The 18,106-nt window shown below is 39.6% G+C and overlaps 3 protein-coding genes across 4 annotated transcripts in view; all 3 read left to right on the top strand.

The window, feature by feature from the left end:
• Positions 1–133: 133 nt before the first annotated feature.
• LOC120601471 (olfactory receptor 2A1/2A42-like) lies at positions 134–8,450 on the top strand. The gene is made up of 5 exons (XM_039861182.1): positions 134–220; positions 1,464–1,511; positions 1,750–1,931; positions 2,792–3,773; positions 8,431–8,450. The coding sequence occupies exon 4, from the start codon at positions 2,796–2,798 to the stop codon at positions 3,726–3,728; it is 933 nt and encodes a 310-aa protein (XP_039717116.1). The 5' UTR covers positions 134–220; positions 1,464–1,511; positions 1,750–1,931; positions 2,792–2,795; the 3' UTR covers positions 3,729–3,773; positions 8,431–8,450.
• LOC120601473 (olfactory receptor 2A1/2A42-like) overlaps positions 181–18,106 on the top strand; it is a 48,097-nt gene continuing 30,171 nt past the window's right edge. Inside the window, exon 1 of one of the 2 annotated variants that reach the window (XM_039861184.1) lies at positions 181–220. The gene's annotated coding sequence lies outside the window, so the exon portion shown is untranslated. Of the gene's footprint in view, positions 221–1,490; positions 1,512–18,106 lie in introns of those variants that run through there. The other variant, XM_039861185.1, reaches the window with a different exon arrangement.
• LOC120601472 (olfactory receptor 2A2-like) lies at positions 16,192–17,198 on the top strand. The gene has a single exon (XM_039861183.1). It carries the CDS (start codon positions 16,266–16,268, stop codon positions 17,196–17,198), a length of 933 nt encoding a protein of 310 aa, XP_039717117.1. The 5' UTR covers positions 16,192–16,265.

Raw genomic sequence — 18,106 nt, 5'->3', positions numbered from 1 at the left:
TAGTTTGGTTTTCAGGTATAATGTGTGTTACACTTATTAAGGATTGAATTCTAGCAAGATGAGTCTATTTCCTCTTCATTTTCATTCTAGGCTATGACCTTTCTTATTCTCTTTTTCAGGTTTGTTCAGTTTTATTGAGATATAATTGACATACAACACTGTAGAAGTTCAAGGTGTACGGCGTAATGATTCGACTTACAAACATTGTGGGATGATCACAGTAAGTCCGATTAATTCCCATCATCTGTAGAGATAGAAATAAAGTGTTTTCTTTCCTTGCAATTAAAAGTGTGAGGATTTACTCACTAACTGCTTTCAGATATATCACACAGCGGTGGTGACTGTCATCGTTGTGTTGTGCCTTACATCTCTTGTGCTTATTTCCCTCATGATTGGAAGTCTGTACCTTTTTAGCACCTTCCTCAGATTCCTCTCCACCACCTCCCCTCCTCTGGTAACCACAAATCTCGTCTTTATCGATGAATTTGTTTTTATTAATTTTTTTTAATCGCACATGTTAGTGAGATCATAGAGTACTTGTCTTTCTCTGAGTTATTTTACTTAGTAAAGTGCCCTAATGCCCCCAAGGTCTGCTCCTATTGTCATAAAAGGCAGGATTTCCTTGTTTTTATGGCCGAGTATTCCATTATATATGTGATTGTGTGTGTGTGTGTGTGTGTTTCTATGTGTGTGTGTATGTATATAACACAATTTCTTCATCCATGCATGCACTGATGGACACTTAGGGTGTTTTCATGACTTGGCTATCATGAATAATGCTGCAATGAACATGGAGGTGCAGATCCGTTAGACATATGATTTTTTTCTTCTGATATATTCCCAGAAATGAAATGGTTGGATAATATGATAGTTCTGTATTTCTCTGAGGAAATCCCATACTGTTTCCACAGTGGCTGCACCAATTTAGCGTCCTATCAACAGTGCAGATGGATTCCTTTTTCTCATGTCCTCACCAGCATATGTGTATCTCTTGTCATTTGATGATACCCATTCTAACATTTGTGATGTGACATCTCATTGTGGTTTTGGTTTGTGTTTCCCTGATGGTTAGATTTGTTGAGCACCTTTTCAGGTACCTGTTGGCCATATGTATGTCTTCTCTGGGAAATGTCTATTTAGGTTCTTTGTTCAATTTTTAAAATTAATTTATTGTTATTATTATTATTGCTATTGTGTTATAATGTTTTTCATATATTTTAGATATTAACCCCTTATAAGATGCTTGGTTTGCACATGTTTTTTCCCATTCCTTAGTTGTCTTCAATTTTGTCGATCATTTCTATAGCTGGGAAGATTATTTCTTTTGCTGGGCAGAAGCTCTTTAGTGTGATGTAGTTCCATTTTTCGATTTCTGGTTTAGTTGCTTGTGCTTTAGGTGCCATATCCAAAAATTCATTGCCAAGACTCACTTCAATGATCTGTTTTCCTTTGTTTTCTTCTAGGAGTTATATGTTTTGGGGTCTTCTATTTAAGTTTTTACTCCTTTCAAGGTAGGTTTTATCAGAGAAAACAGGGGACCAGTTTCATTCTTTTATATGAGAATATTCAGTTTTCCCAGCACCATTTATTAAAGAGAGCCTTTCTTCCACTGAGTATTCTTGGCTCTCTTGTATAATACTAGTAGACTTTATATGTTTAAGTTTGTTTCCGGGCACTGGATTCTGTTCCATTGGTCTCTGTGTCTGTTTTTATGCAATACTTATTGTTTTGATTACTATGGCTTTACAGGAAATGTGATGCCTCCCGCTCTCTTCTTCTTTCTCTGGATCGCTATGGCTCTGGAACCTTGGTGGGGATTGCATTGACTGTATAGATGGCGTTGAGTTTTTGTATATGTTCAAATATTAATTCTTCCAACCCATGAATATGGGACTTAGATATTATGGTAATCAGTCATGATTACCACTGAAGTAAGTAAAATTCTTTTCTTTTCATGAATCCTTCCATTTTAAACTGTCTTCTTACTTATTATTTCTACTATCCAGTAATTCTTTTATACTTTTGCACATATGTAGGTGTGAGAGAGTCCATATTGCATGATATTTTTCTTTGTAATCTTGTATAATAAGTCTTAATTCCGTGTCAGTGGCAATGACTCTAGGTAGGTAATCACTGGTGACATAATCTCCTTCTGTCAGATTGAGAATTTAGCTCAATGGACAGAGACTTAATTTATATTGGCTTAAATAAGTAAGTGTGTCTTTCTATTTTTTTCTTTCTTTATGGACTTTCTTTCATTAATTTCTCTCACTCACCCTTCTAATTCTTCCTCCCTTCCTTCCTTTCTCCCTCCCTCCCTCCTCCCTCCCTCCCTCTTCCCCTCCTCCTCATCCTTCCTTCCTTCCTTTTCTTCTTTTCCTTTCTTTTGTTCTGCTTTTTTCTCTCTCTTTCATTTTTTCTTCCTTCTTCCTTCCTTCTTCCTCTTTCTCTCTTTCTCTTTCTTTCTTTCTTTCTTTCTTTCTTTCTTTCTTTCTATATTCTCTTTCTTTCTTTCTCTCTCTCTCTCTCTCTCTCCTCTCTCTCTCTCTCTCTCTCTCTCCCCTCCTCCTTCCTTCCCCTTCATTCCTTCCTTCCTTCCTTCCTTCTTCCTTCCTTCCTTCCTTTCTTCCTTTCTCTCTCTCTCACTCTCACTATCTCTTTCTCTCTTCATTTCTTATTTTCTAATTCAATGAGTTCTTAAAGGTGTTTTCCAGTAATTTTTCACACCAAAAATTTATGAAACAATAAATAATATAGTTGTCACAAAGCTGTTTGATTCTCTTTTCAATAGTGAAATGGAGGAAAATCAGACAGTGGTTACAGAATTCATCCTCCTGGGATTTTGTCTTGGTCTGAGGATCCACATACTACTTTTTGGATTTTTCTCTCTATTCTACGCCTTCACCCTTCTGGGAAATGGAGTCATCCTGGGGCTCATCTCACTGGACCCCAGACTGCACACCCCCATGTACTTCTTCCTCTCGCACCTGGCCACCGTCGACATAGCCTACGCCTGCAACACGGTGCCGCAGATGCTGGTAAACCTCCTGAATCCGGCCAAGCCCATCTCCTTTGCTGGATGCATGACACAGACATATCTCTTTTTGACTTTTGCTCTAACAGAATGTCTTCTCCTGCTAATGATGTCCTATGATCGGTATGTGGCCATCTGCCACCCCCTCCGATATTCTGTCATCATGAGCTGGAGCGTCTGCATCATTCTGGTGGTGATATCCTGGGCATGTGGCTCCCTCCTGGCTCTTTTTCAAATGATTCTTGTTCTGAGGCTGCCCTTCTGTGGGCCTCATGAAATCAACCACTTCTTCTGTGAAATCCTGTCTGTCCTCAAGCTGGCCTGTGCTGACACATGGCTCAACCAAGTTGTCATCTTTGCGGCCTGTGTCTTTATCCTAGTGGGGCCCCTCAGCTTGGTGCTGGTGTCCTACACGCGCATCCTCGTTGCCATCCTGCGGATCCAGTCTGGGGACGGCCGCAGAAAGGCCTTCTCCACCTGCTCCTCCCACCTCTGCGTGGTCGGGCTCTTCTTTGGCAGTGCCATCGTCATGTACATGGCCCCCAAGTCCCGCCATCCTGAGGAGCAGCAGAAGATCCTTTTCCTGTTTTACAGTTTTTTCAACCCTATGCTGAACCCGCTGATCTACAGCCTGAGGAACGCAGAGGTCAAGGGTGCCCTGAAGAGAGCACTGTGCAAGGACAGGACAACATGAGGGATACCAGAGAGCCACAAGGGGCTCTGCTCTCTGTGCAGCATTGTAGGTAGCATTTTCTGCCTTCTGCTCTCATAAATGCCACATGAAAATAGACTTTTATAGGCCTAAACTTATAACCTGAAACTATATAGACTCTAAAATAGATGAATCTCTCCATAATCTTCTGTGGGCACAGATTCTTAGAGGTGATCCAAAAATGACACGTAAAATTTGAAAAATTGATTATTCAAAATGAATTATTCTGCTCATCAAAGGCACTATTGAGAAACAAGTATTGCAAGTAAAGGACTATGTACACTTTGTATTTTGTAAGTATGATGGTCAGTCAGGTGCAGCCACAAGAGGAGGCAAAGGAGAGGTGTAGGAAAAAACAGTTTATTATACTCACATGTCCTAGAGACATCAGGCGTGTCACGCCATGCAGGGGCACATGGGACAGACACCAGGGTGGTCAGAAGGCAGAAGACAGGAGCGAAGGGAAGATTTAGACCGCCAAGGGAAACACCCAGTAAAGGGGGCGTGTAAGGACAAGGGGGAGTTCTTACAAGAGATAACTCCCTACCATGTAAAGATCCCACAGCCGAGAATTACGCTGATACTCGGAGCCCAATTACTTACTTTCAGTGACCCCATGTTAAATCTGGCCTCTCGTCTCCCTTGAAATATAAAGTGCTCTATACTAGCATGTGATATTGTTTCCTTCTCCTTTTCTTGGTTCTCCTCAGTCGGTTTGAAAATCGACATGCCCATTCCTTGACCTCCGTGCAACCGCACATGGATTTGCTCTCAGTTCTGCCAGTTGCCTGGTATGAAAATATTCCCCTGGCAAATCACTCTGAGATTTCATTAGGAATAACTTTTACTATGTCTTCACAAGAGCATTTGGGCATTTCTGGCTTCCATCTATATTAATGAAAACAGCTATTAAAACAGAGATATAATGAAGTAATATGAAAAGGAATGAACAGTTTGCAGTCGTAAACATCAAGCCCACAAAATGATGAACCACCGATCTCTAAAAGCAAAATGACATGAAAATAAGTAGATTTTATAATATTTATTATCAAACCTTGACAAACTAGGTAATGTTGATGCAGGACATAGTGAATCCCCCTGAGTGGGGACTGAAGCCCTTCACCCATCGAGAGAGTGCGGGTCCTTGGCTCCATGTAGGAAAGAATTCAAGAACGAGCCAGAGGTAGACAAAGGAAAGTTTATCAGAGAAGGAATAATGCTCACAGACAGAGTGTGGTCTCTTCTTAGAGTGAGAGAACGAGACCCCGAGTGTTTCGGGAACTGGGTTTTTATCTTTCTTTGTTTCTGTGAAAAATTACTCATTATGGGGTGTGAAGAATGGAATGAATGGTTGGGTGTATCTTTAACTTGTGGAAGGTACAGCTAAGAGTCTGTCTGTCCCCGTTATCCTTTCATGGTGTGGGTGAACAATGTTAGTAATCTCAGTGGGATTTCTTTGTTCTGTAGGTCCCCGTGGTCTGGCCTTATAGCTGATCATCCAGGTTCCCGAGTCTAGCAGCACTTGGCAGGCTCTAATCTCCACTTGGCTTCATGTTTAGTCAATTTGTGTTCTCGTGCCTCTTCCCTATACTAATATCTTTCAACCCCGAAGCAAATTTCTAAAATATATTGCTTCTAAATGTGAGAATAAAGTAAATTATATCTATAAATATAAATTTATATGTATCCCCTTTTCTCTTAACAAATGGTAATTATCCAATAAGATTAAAACACAAATGGGACTTTTTGTGCACCTGCCGAGGAGGTAGGAGGCAGAAGGCATGAGGTAGCACCAGCCACACAGGCAGGGTGGCGGTGGAGATGGGAGGCTCCGCTGATAGCCTCTTCAAGGTGCAACAAAGCCCAGGAGTTGGAAGATGTATGAAGGTCGTCAGATAAATGTTTCCAAAAGCCTTTCATAGAGGATGGCCGTGAAAAACTACTAGGACCATAACTGCCTGTAACAAGAGGTACCCAGATTTACATGCTATAGGTAGCTGCAGATGGATATTCCAGTCCTAGCCATGGCATTTAAAGCTCCTTCACTACCTCAAGTGTGGCATGCAACAGTTTGGGAAGGAAAAACGGAGATTTGTTTAAGAAAACAGATGAATAGTAGCACATGATGAAAACTAATATTTTATTTGACATTGATAACCTTATTTCATAATAAATTATGTAGGAAAAAACACTAATGGGGAATTCTTCTTTGGGTGTGACAGTGGGACAAGCTCTGGACTTGTTCCCCAGTGAAACTGGTAAAAATTGTCCTTCAACAGTCAGTTCAAATGTCCGGAAATGGCTCTAAAGGTGTACAGCGAATAAAGAAACATTTATCAAGAAAATCTACTAAAATCAGTAAGAAGAGCAATAGTCCGTGATATCTGAACCAAGATCAGCTGCCTTCTTCCCCTACTCAGGTCTTGGAGAAGGAAATTGCACTCCCCACACGTGCAGCCAAGACCACAGGCCTCCTCTCTCCCTAACTCCCCACTGCAGGACTATTCCCAGGAGGAGGCAGCACATCGACATCTCTTATCCATCCCCTAAGCTACCTGCTTCTGAGGCTAAGTGTTGGGGGCTTGAGGCAGAGAAGCGGGGATCCCTTCTACTGCTCAGCCCAGCCCCCACTCATGGGACTAAGACTCTTCCTTGAGCATAGCACCAATCTAATGTAGTGGTCCCACGCCAGAAAAGGCTAGTCACGGAGACCTGAGACTACTGCCCTCTGCACGCCATTCGTACTGAGAGCTGTTCCTGAACTGGAGATACTGCTCGGGGAGAAGTACACCTTTGCCCACACACCTAGCCATAAAAGCACAGAGATTTTGCCTGGAGGTAAAAGAAGGCCAGATATCAAATATCTAGTAATATCTCTCAAAGGAGCTGACTTCATTTGCAACAGAGTGTGGAGAAATTCAGGCCTTACTGGCACTCTCAAAAACATCCAGAAGTCATGGTGAAAGGCAGATGCGAAGAGCTTGTTAGATTCATTGGAGATCTAGGCTGAAGTGTCTGCTGGCGAGTTTGCAGGCAAGAACTGGAGAAAGAAAGAGCTGGAAGGGACCATCTGGGCGTCAGAAGGAATCTCAAATACTAAACTCTGATGGATCCCTTCAGAGGAACCCAAATTTGATTGTCTGTTTCTCTCAAGCAATTCATGCCCTGGAGCACTGTTGAAAGCAGTAGACCAGTCAGCGCACAGCAGTGTTTAGTAGTTGGGTGTGGTCAGGGACAGAGGCAAAGAGAGCCTTGTCACAGTCACTATCATCTCAGTGTAACTAGGCACATTCTAGGTTGCACCCCATGAAAAGCAACCTGATTTTAACACTTGCTCTGAAGTACTGGTCACTAAATAGTCCAGCCAATTAATAAACACAATGAAAAGCCCCAGAAGGATGTGGGGAAGGTTCTGATACTCAGAGTTTTATCTACAATGTCCAGTTTCCAACAAAAGAATTGTTAGACGTGTGAAGAAACAGCCAAGTGTGACCTATACTCTAGAAAAAAAGCAGGCAACAGACGCTGCCCATAAGAGGGACCAGATGTTGGATTTAACAGAAAAACGCTTCAAAGTAGCCATTATAAATAGGTGTGACGAAGTAAAGGAAACTATGATTAGAGGAGTAAAGGACTACCAGTTTGGACCACCACATTACATTTCTGTAGACCAAAGGATACATTTTATAGCTCATATTGTCCAACAGTAGGCTAAGCGATATCCCATCATATAGACACACAGAGAGTTAGAATGGACACTCTGAACATGTGTTATCTAAAGTGGGAGGAGATAAGGGCATGAAGAATTTGCTTAGAATTTGTACGTTCATGAGTGTGCGCTCACACTCACATGAGCAGGACCAGGGGAGAGTACCCACTCAACAGATGCCTCCACGTTATTGGGGGAATTGAGAAAAAGTGGGTAGGGCAGGATCCCGGTACTACTATATAACTCTTCCCCACATTATCTCAATTTTCTGTTTTCCTGCCTTATACAGTTGCTCACAAACCAGGGCTGCAAATGTGGTTGCCAGAAGTAGAAGTAATCACTAAGCAAGAAACTATAGCTATACGTTGAAACGTTCATGTCAGAATTCCTAAAGCCTGCTGGGATGCAAATGTTCTGATCCCATTTGGCAAAACTGGGGTTGACAGTAAATGTAGCTGGTTGAGATTTCGCACAGGTGCTGCACCTATGTAACCCGATTCAACATGAACGGGACAGTTGCTAAAGTGGCATTGCCGTCGGCAGTGTGTAACAGCACAGGGGCTGAAACCGATATTCCTTCTAAAGGTGGAAAACTGGATTAAAATCAATGCTAAATAGAAAAAAGGAGAGATAGAAGATGAGAATAAGCAAATGAATAAGTGGGTTACCTAATAAGGGAAATCTAGTCTTGGCACCGATGGCCTCGAGAAAGGCTCACAGCTAGAGAACGATCTAGTTTCTTAGCATAATTATACCAGATGCACAAAATGGTGAAGGCATATGTTTGCCCAAACCAACCTTGCTTCTGGAACCTGACAAAGTCAAATGGAACATGCCACCCTGAGTGGCACGGTACTGGTATATATTTTGGTCATATGATGTGATGATGAACTGGATCAGTTGTTGGTGACTTAATGGAATTCTAGTAATGTAGCAGTAAATTTCTGCTTTTTTTTTTTTTTTTTTTTTTTTTAGGTTGCTTCCACTACAAAGGATCTCATTTGGGGAGAAATTTCCAGGAGCCCCTATCCACATGGTCATCAACCATTCGTAGGTTAGACGATTCTCATCTGACTGATCACTACGTGATTGTAAACCTTGATGATCAAGTGCTTAGAAAGTCCCTGGTTAAGATGGAGAAAACACAGCAGCTGTGTTTCTAGATGCTAATGTGCGCAGTGCACAGGTACATATCTGCTTTTGTGGGTGGAAAGGTATTAAACAGGATGGGAGAAGACAGTGGGTTTGTGATGGGAATAAAATGCAGACTTCATGTGGTGGCATAAATTCCCCAGGAAATGGCTCCAGCCTGACAGGAGGAGGCTTCTAGGAGGCCTTATGACATACCCAGACTAAGTTTTATCTAGCTGGTTCTACTACATATATAACGCTAATATGGGGGACCCAGTGTTTTGGGGGTCATAAATCATACATCATAACCTGTGCTTACTCCATTAGTACCCAATGGAAGTAACAAGCACGATGGATTGTCTTACAAAACCAAACAAGAATGGCTTTAGGAGAGACAGGTGGCTATCTAGGCATCACTGGACATGCTGAATTTACTTTGATGAGGAGCGACAGCCAGTGGAAAAAGATTTGTCTCTAGAATAAGCCGGTTAGAGAGAATTCTCTTCCAGGAGGAAGGCAAGTGTTGGGAGTCAGCCTGGAAATATTTTGAGCCTTGAGTGAAATAGATCAGGCAAACTCAGCAAATAATGCTCGATTCTGCTCGGGCTCAGTCCTGTCCCCACAGGACCTCTGACTGTTGTGATCCAAGCAGAGTCTAAGGTAACTGGGGAAGTGGCTCTTCATCCTCGCTGCTGAGGCCCAAACGGTGCAGTTATGGGAATCTTAGAGACCTTGGAGCTCATTCAGCTTCTCTGGAGGCACTCGTAATTATCACGGGTGCACTATGACTGCCCTCTCCCCAAAATAGATCAGAGGAAGACATAACCTGTAGTACAGTTAGGAAAAATGGAACTATTCTGAAGAACATAATGTCCCCAGCATGTGGCGGATGGGGGTGGAAGTGGGCCCCGCTCGACGACACACACAATAGAAATTAGTTTCAGGACAAACCTTTAAACTGATGGGTGAACTGTACAAGCAAGGATTTACTCAGGTACATTAACATGAGTCAGAAATTAAAAGAAATTTTAAAATATTGAAATTCTGTCATTAGAATAAGACACAGAAATGGAAATTGTTCACTTCCGTGTTAGGATTCAGAATTATTTTGATTATTTGAGATGGGAGTTCTGGAGGCATATGCAAGTAATAATAAAGATAGTGGCTTCAGGATAGCATCTTTCTAAGGAGAAATACAATATCTGAAAATGAAAACACTATATAATAGTTAAGACCAAAGATTTTGTGGGGTAAATGGAATTCTAAAGATGGCCTCCTAAGATTCCTGTCTCCTTATTATTTAATTAGGCACTAATCTGGGTACAGCTGTGAGGGGATTTTGCAAATCAATTGATCTTATATGGAGGGTATCTTGGTGGGCCTAAGCCAGTCAGGTGAGCCTTTTGAAATCTGGGATTTTTCTATATGTAGTGGCAGAGGATGAAGTCAGAGAGATTGAATTGTGAAAATGAAGGGGGCCGCGTGCAAGGACCTCAGATGAGGGTTGCAAACCCAGCCCAAACCTTGGTTTCAGCCTGTGAGACCGGTGCAGGGAATCCAGCTGACCCACAGTGGGACTTCTGACCTGTGGAAAGTGTGGGATAATAGATGTGTGTTGTTTTATGCCATTAAGTCTGTGTTTAATAGAAAATTACAACACTGTAGGTATCAGAGAAAACTCATTTGTTTCCAGCTCTGGCCCTCGCTAGATTGCAGTACAATTGCAGTACAATCATTTAATGCAACGCTACGACTTTTTGGTCTCAGGACCCCTTTGAACTCTTAAAAATTAGTGAGGACCCAAGGATACATTGTTTATGTTGTTGTATTTCTTGATATGTATCACATTAGACGTTAAAATAATTTATTAAGTATTTTAAGTTTTATTCATTTAGAAAATGTATCAATATGTTTTGACATAAAATGTATTTTTGTGATATATAACGGTATTTTATAAAACATAAAAATAGTGAAAAGAGTAGCTACGTTTTCCATTTTTTGAAAAAATTTTAAGCGTTTTGGCTTATAGAAGACGACTGGATTTTATGTCTTCTTCATTCTGTCTGTTGCAATATCACTTATCTAGTCATCTCTGGAAAACTTCACTTTGAGCGTGAGAATACAAAAGGCAAAAAGTGTCTAAATATTATTGCGAAAATAGTTTTGGTCCCATAGACCCTTTGAGATTCTCAGTGGTCCCTGGAACACACTCAGTCAGCCACAGCATTTTTAAACGTTCGTCTCCACAGCTGTAAAGGGAAGGTAAAGAAGGGATTAAACGTTGTGGTCCGTAGAAAACATTTGACACATTTTCTGAAACATAAGATGGGCTCAATAATTTGGGGGTCTAGGAATGTTTATGGATATTATAAACCTTCCTCACAGTATCTATCAGCCTGTGTTACAGATAGCGATACCTCTTGGGGACACCTGCTGTCTCTCAGGGTTGCCATACCATGTTGCATGGGAAACTTCTCTCCACCATCTAAAAGCCCCGGCCTCTCACATACCTTCATGGGATTGTTGAGAAGCATGAATTCATCAAATGACTAATTTTAAGAGTTTGGTTACTGCAATTTGTGATATCTGTCTCAGGTTCAAAATCCTTGAGGCATCTGAAAGTTTACGTAGATACAGAGTAATGACACTATGTGCCCTGCCCATTCTCTAGAATTTTTCCTCCAAGGCCAGTGAGACCCAATCGTAAATCTCCTCCAGAGAAAACATTCAGGCATTTTTTTCCCACCGTAGGGAGAAGATAACTAGATAGGATATCTTATGATACTTCTGGGAATTTGAATTCTCAATAGGAACTCAAGAATGGTTTTAATTTATCTGATTCTAAAATAAAAGCTACGCTTCTGAGGTTCTTTGAGGAACCTTCAGGAAGTCCTGTGGATCCACATGTATCAGTGAGTTAACCCTTTGAAAGCTGCCAAGCGAGCAGGATACTACACCCATTTTAGAGGTCCATCTTTCACCTTGGTGGGGCTTATTCTATGTCAAAGAGGATACCTGTGAGAAAATCCAGTGCTAGCATCTTCTCATGTGGAAAGAGATCCATTTATGCTGGGAGGTAGTTTCTAGTTCTGGTAGTTAATATAGGACAGGTCATGATGACACTGCTGGTGATCTTTCCTCCTGACTGATGTTGTGCATCGTAGGTAGATACAGTAGGCACCTAGATTTCTTTCTTCCTCAGGTTAGGGAACATCTGCCTACTGTGCTGTGGTCAGGGGCCCTTAGACTCACTCAGCAACTCTCACGAGCACCTCTCACTGTAACTTAATGGAAGTCATCACAGCTGGCCCAGGTGTCTATATGAGAAAGGGCTTCGAGAATGAGATGCTCTGAGAAAGGCTCTGATATGGCCAAATTAATGACTTTCTCACCTAAATGAAGATAGTGATCCCATGAACATTTTCTCAGAGGAAAAGAAAATTAGTAACAGTTAAAATAAGTAATTTCTTTGCTGAAACAGTATAAGATGTAAGTTTGTCATATTTCTTTTCCTAACCATCGCAGATTATCAATTTATTGTGATGCTCATCGGACTCGAAATCGCAGCATTTTATATAAATATCTTTCCTATCACAAGATAGGATCGAATGACTCCTGACAAGAGTTGGAAAAATAGAAGAAGTCTCCATAGAATAAGAAACACGGAGGTACAGGCTGCTCAGGTCAGGAATTGCTCGTACTGACATGCAAACCTTTCGTTATTTGAGCTGCTGCTGTTTTATTCAGTCTACTGAGAAGGTGAGATTTTATGTATTGCTACAGTGATATTTTCTCCACTATTTCAGTACTGTGTCGGCTTTAGGGTTTTACTCTATCTTCAATTTTATTTTTTATGTTGTTTATTTTTTAAAATCCAAATGATAATGATAGTGAAAACGAAAATAAATCTAAAATAAAATATTCTCTTAACTCAGACACCACAAAAAAGACTGAAAAGGTTAACGAATGCTCTTACTGCACAGTAATAGATTGAGTTACGTTCAGCTATCTGCAGTATTCATTACGTTCAGAGATTAAACGTGTATCACACGTTGCTTATTGTGTCCAACTGTATCTAAGCAGAATTTTGCATTACTGATGTTGCTATCTCTCACTTCAGATAATATAGGAATATTCTTTAGTTATAGCAACAATTAATGTCATAAACTTATTGTACATTTTTATTGCAACTTCCCAAATGCACTCATATTTATGGTGGTGAAAGTTTGATTTTGTGTCTGTTTCATTTTCCAGTGGTCAGATTCTCATTGTGAACTTTTCTAATAAAATAGAAACCATATCTTGGTTAATAGAAACTAGCAAATAGAAGATGCTTAGTATATACCTGTATCGAACTAAACATGTCCATCGTTCATTTAACCTGCATTTCCTGAGTGCCTGTTTTATCTAGAAGAGTAGTAGTTCTTATGAGACATAAAGTTGTATAAGACCTATCACCTATCCACAAGACTTACTCTTTCGAGAAAGAGATCTCAGTTCAAATAAATGGCATTTGATATAAACCATTTTTTATCTTTGATTTTATCTTGAGGATTATCCATATCCTCATAGTGAAGATATAACTCTTAATTATTATTGTTGTCCAAGCCTATACATTTAATAGGTGCCGTAAATGTCCCCTCCACAGGAATCTCCTCTGATTCCCAAGAGTAGAACAGACCAGACCCTCTGTATAGACTGTCTGATCCCTAGCCTTTTAACGGGGCCTAGAGATCAAGCCGGCTACAGGCTCTCTATATAGTAACCGGTTGTAAACTGCAGTACAACGGCTCACATGAGGAGGGCTATGACTACACTGCCTCACCTTGCAGGATGAGACCATGAGGGCAGTGACAGGCACAGTGTGTAACCACACTAGCATTTTTGAATGACTCCTTTGCACTTTGCAACTCAATATATAGCAGCCTGAGAATGTACATTTACCTAAGCCTGATATCCTCCAAGGGATATACAGTAATTGTCAGCAATTTTAAAATCACTGAATTCATCCTGTGCTGATAATCAAAAAATTGTGTGAAGTGATATTGTATCCGTTATCTGGGAATTGTCTGCTCTGTTGAAACTTTACCCTGAGCCATATGTGATACAACGTCATTATATTTATGCAATGTATTTAAGTGATATTATGTGATGGATTAGACGGAGTACTTTCTTATTTTAAATTAAAAAAAATTAATTATAGTTGACATTCAGTATTTTATATTAGTTTCAGATGTGTAGTGTAGACATTTATATAACTTATGAAGTGGTCACCGCAAATATAGAAGGAGCACTTTTAAATTTCAGAATTTATTATAAAGATTCATGAAAAGAAAACACACACAAAACAGTCTCAGGTATGTAGAGTACAGCCTAGGGAACGTAGTCAGTATTAGCCTAATGGCTGTATGTAGTGTCAGGTGGGTGCTAGCGTAATCGGGGCATCACCTATAGATTATATACTGTCTAACCTTTGTCCTGTATCCTTGAAATGAATATTAAATTTAAAAAGTCAAAAGAAATCCATACATATAAAATATAATCAAGGAAGCATTATATTGTATAAACCTATTAAGATTATTAAAGAAATTAAAATATTTAAACTTAAGGAAATAGTATGTAGCCGTTCAGAGCATGTTGCATAGAAATATTTTGAAGTGAGAACTAGTCCCAGATATGTTTCTAAATGAAAGAAATAGGTAAATGGGCAACACTTTGATATAGATTTAAATTCATGATATATATGAAAATAAATATGTGGTAAAAAGGTACAACTGTATATACAAATTATTAACAGTGATCACTTGTGGTTTTTCTTTCAGAGCATTACTTCTCTAGTCTTTTAAATAGAGTTTCGTAATGTTTTTCTACGAAGCTTTTGAGACTTGATGTCAAACGCTCATACGAGGTAAGAATAACCTTATTCACACAATGAACCACATTCTTAAAGCTTTAATGTCTAAATTGAAAATGTGCAAGAGTCTGTAATTTTCCAAGTAAGAATACAAACAAGCCAATATATAAATTTGTTATTAAGGTGCTTATAACAAATATATGTTTTGTGTAAAAATAAACTACCAAATAACATGAAGACCATTTTCTTTAAGGCTAATGTTATGTAGTGAAATAGATTTGACTCCATAAAAAGGAACTCAGTTAAACTGTATTCAATTTTCGGAATAATTATAAGAATTTGTTATCCCTGTAACAATCTGTGTACCTTCCTATATCGTATGCTTGCTCTTTTAAAGGAGGATATCAGAAATGTAGCAAAAATCATGATAAAAGTAAAAATTATTAAAATCCAGACATTGGTTTTCACGATTCAAATATAAATCTTCACTAAAAGTGAAGAATTTGGAGAATTGGTGTGTCCGTGGCTGAAGTGGGGAATGTACTAGAAAAGCTTAAAACACATCAGAAGTAAGGAGGTGCTCAAAACTAATGCTAACATGTTAAAAAAAGACAAAAGGTCAAGCTTGGAGGGTTTATATCTAGGACAATTAAACATGAATCAATAATAATAATAATAGATGATTACAATCCCTTGATGAAAACATTCATGAGTCCATACTTGTAGATGATAAAAATGGTAGGTAGAAATGCCTAGAGATAGATGATTGATGGTATTTAGGTAGGTAGGTAGGTAGATTGGTAGTTGGATAGATGGTTAGATAGAGCCCTTTTTATATGAAAATTGACAACTTTTAAATACAAAAACTGATGGAGTTAGAACATCACATTTCTCAATAATCATTACTAATAACTGAGTCAGTTAAGGTAATCAATGGATACTGAATTTACTGGTTGGAAAGCTTTATGAGGAACAGAATATTTAGATAGTTATTTTAATGTATGCTCTAGAAATTAGGTTACTGGAAAATATAATGCTTTTATAATGGACTTATTTGGGAGACACCATCTTTACTAAGCGATCCAAGTTAGCGCCACCAATAATAAATTAACATCATTCAAGACTCATGGAACACACTTTCCTTCAGAAATTGAATAATCTGAATAAGAAATGAGGAACTTTGTACTACCCCAAATTGGGGAACATTCTACTAAATTCCTGCTCTTTACTCTTCATCAACATCAGTGTTTGAAAAACAAAGACAGGCTGAGGAACTATTTTAGATAAAAAGACATTAAAGAAATTAAAGATAGATGACATTAAAGGTAACATGTAATTGTAGATTGGGTTCTGGATTGGGACGTAGTAAAGAATCATGTCAATAGTAACTTGCCTGCTTTCGATTATTTTGTGGTTAGAGTAGCGAATATCTCTTTCTTAATGAAAAAATGAGGAATTTAGTGGTAAATGGGCGTTATGTCAACACTTTGATCTCAAATGGTTCATGGGAAATACCAGTTCATAATAATAAGGAGAAAAAGAATGGTAAGGCACATATGAAGAAATATTAAAATCTCTTGGAACTGCATAGATGGGTATAAGGCGGTTCTTTGCATACTTCCTGACACTTCTGTAAGTTTAAATTCATTTGATATTAAAAGTTAAAAACAGAAAACCATTCTGTGGGAGTAGGAGAGGCTTTGACATAGGAACAAGAATGATACCTTTCTCTGAGCTCATTTTGAGGTAAATAACTCAATTTTTATTGATTCTTCAGCTCTGACCTTTTGTCGCACCTCAGCCCTAGAAAAACTGTCACGGAGGAATGGGGGGGAACCAGTCATGGGTCACAGAGTTCGTCCTGGTGGGATTCCAGCTCAGTGCAGAGATGGAAATGCTCCTCTTCTGGATCTTCTCCCTGTTCTATGCCTTCAGTCTGTTGGCAAACGGCACGATCTTGGGGCTCATCTGTCTGGACCGCAGACTGCACACGCCCATGTACTTCTTTCTCTCACACCTGGCCATCATTGACGTGTCCTATGCTTCTAACAATGTCCCCAAGATGCTGGCATACTTAGTGAATCAGAATAGAACCATCTCCTTTGTCCCATGCATTATGCAGACTTTTTTGTATTTGGGTCTTGCTGCTACAGAGTGCCTGATTTTGGTGGCGATGTCCTATGATAGGTTCGTGGCAATCTGTCACCCCCTCCAGTACACTGTCCGCATGAGCTGGAGAGTGTGCACGGTCCTGGCTGCCACTTCCTGGTCATGTGGATTTATCCAGGCTTTTGTACATATGATTCTCCTTCTAAGGTTGTTCTTCTGTGGATCCAGGGAAGTGGACCACCTCTTCTGTGAAATTCTGTCTGTCCTCAAGCTGGCATGTGTTGATACATGGATCAACAAAGTGGTCATCCTTGCTACTTCCATGTTTGTCTTAGTAGGGCCCCTCTGCCTAATGCTCGTCTCCTACACACGCATCCTCTGGGCCATCCTACAGATCCAGTCAAAGGACGGCCGCAGAAAGGCCTTCTCCACCTGCTCTTCCCACCTCTGCGTGGTCGGATGCTTCTTTGGCGTAGCCATGTTGGTTTATATGGTCCCATCCTCCAAGCAACGAGAAGAGCAGGAGAAAATACTGTCTCTTTTTTACAGTCTCTTTAACCCATTGCTGAATCCTCTCATCTACAGCCTGAGAAATGCTCAGGTGAAGGATGCTTTGTATAGGGCCCTGCAGAAGAAGGGGTCCTTGTGAAGGGTACATAGATGCTACTTGATAGGGGATTTCCTTTAACAATAAGTGGTTTTCTGAAGGAAACACTTAGAAAAAGTTTCCAATTAGCGGTTCAATATCAAAATGATAATTGTTCAAATTCTAGCTCTGAAAATAGGGCAAAATTCCATTGAAAGGTGAATCTTCTAAAAGTGAGAGTACATGTTAGGAAATGGGACAACTAAATTATCAGAATATTTAGTCTTTTAAAAATATTCTCTTTATTTTTTAAAACCAGGAGAAAAATTAAAGGTAAGAAAATTACATTTTTCTACCTTATGTATTTTGAAATATGTGACTTATCTCCTTGTGGTAGCTAGAAACAGTATAGTAAAATTAATGCCATAGAGAGAACTTCTAAAGTGGAGTGAAGTTTCAATACAGAAAATATAAGAGAGTTATATGAATCTACCTAACCAATTGTGAGGCCAATGAAATAAGAATTTAAAGAAACTCTAATTTCCTTGCTGGAGTAATTTAGGAGTCAGGGGTAAAATTTAGGGAAATCTTTAGTCCAACAAGAAATGAGGTAAAAAATTCTAAAATATAGTAAAGACTTAGGATTTGGTGAAACGAAGAAAATTTATTGGTAAACGTTTCAATAGTTGTATGGGTATGGGTTTGAGCATTGCTCAAACTTTACGTTTATTCTTGGGTCACGAAAATTACTAATCAAGCAAGATTTAATCCTCTGTTGAAGTTCTTGCATGTTCCCCACCAGTATTTTTGTAACGTTTGAACCAACAGTATTTTTGTAACGTTTGAGCGCCAAGCAGAGTGAGACAGCTGTGATATGCCTGATCACCTCAGGGGTTAAAAGGATGGGGTGGGAGAGGACGCAGGCGAACTCTCCCAGACTGCTTCAGTGGGAAGGTCCCTGTGGGAATGCG

Source organism: Pteropus medius, unplaced genomic scaffold (genome assembly GCF_902729225.1).
Source record: "Pteropus medius unplaced genomic scaffold, Ma_sr-lr_union100, whole genome shotgun sequence".
Classification (NCBI taxonomy): Eukaryota; Metazoa; Chordata; class Mammalia; order Chiroptera; family Pteropodidae; genus Pteropus; species Pteropus medius.
The sequence above is the reverse complement of the archived record's forward strand: the minus strand, read 5'-3'. Positions and strand labels throughout refer to the sequence as shown.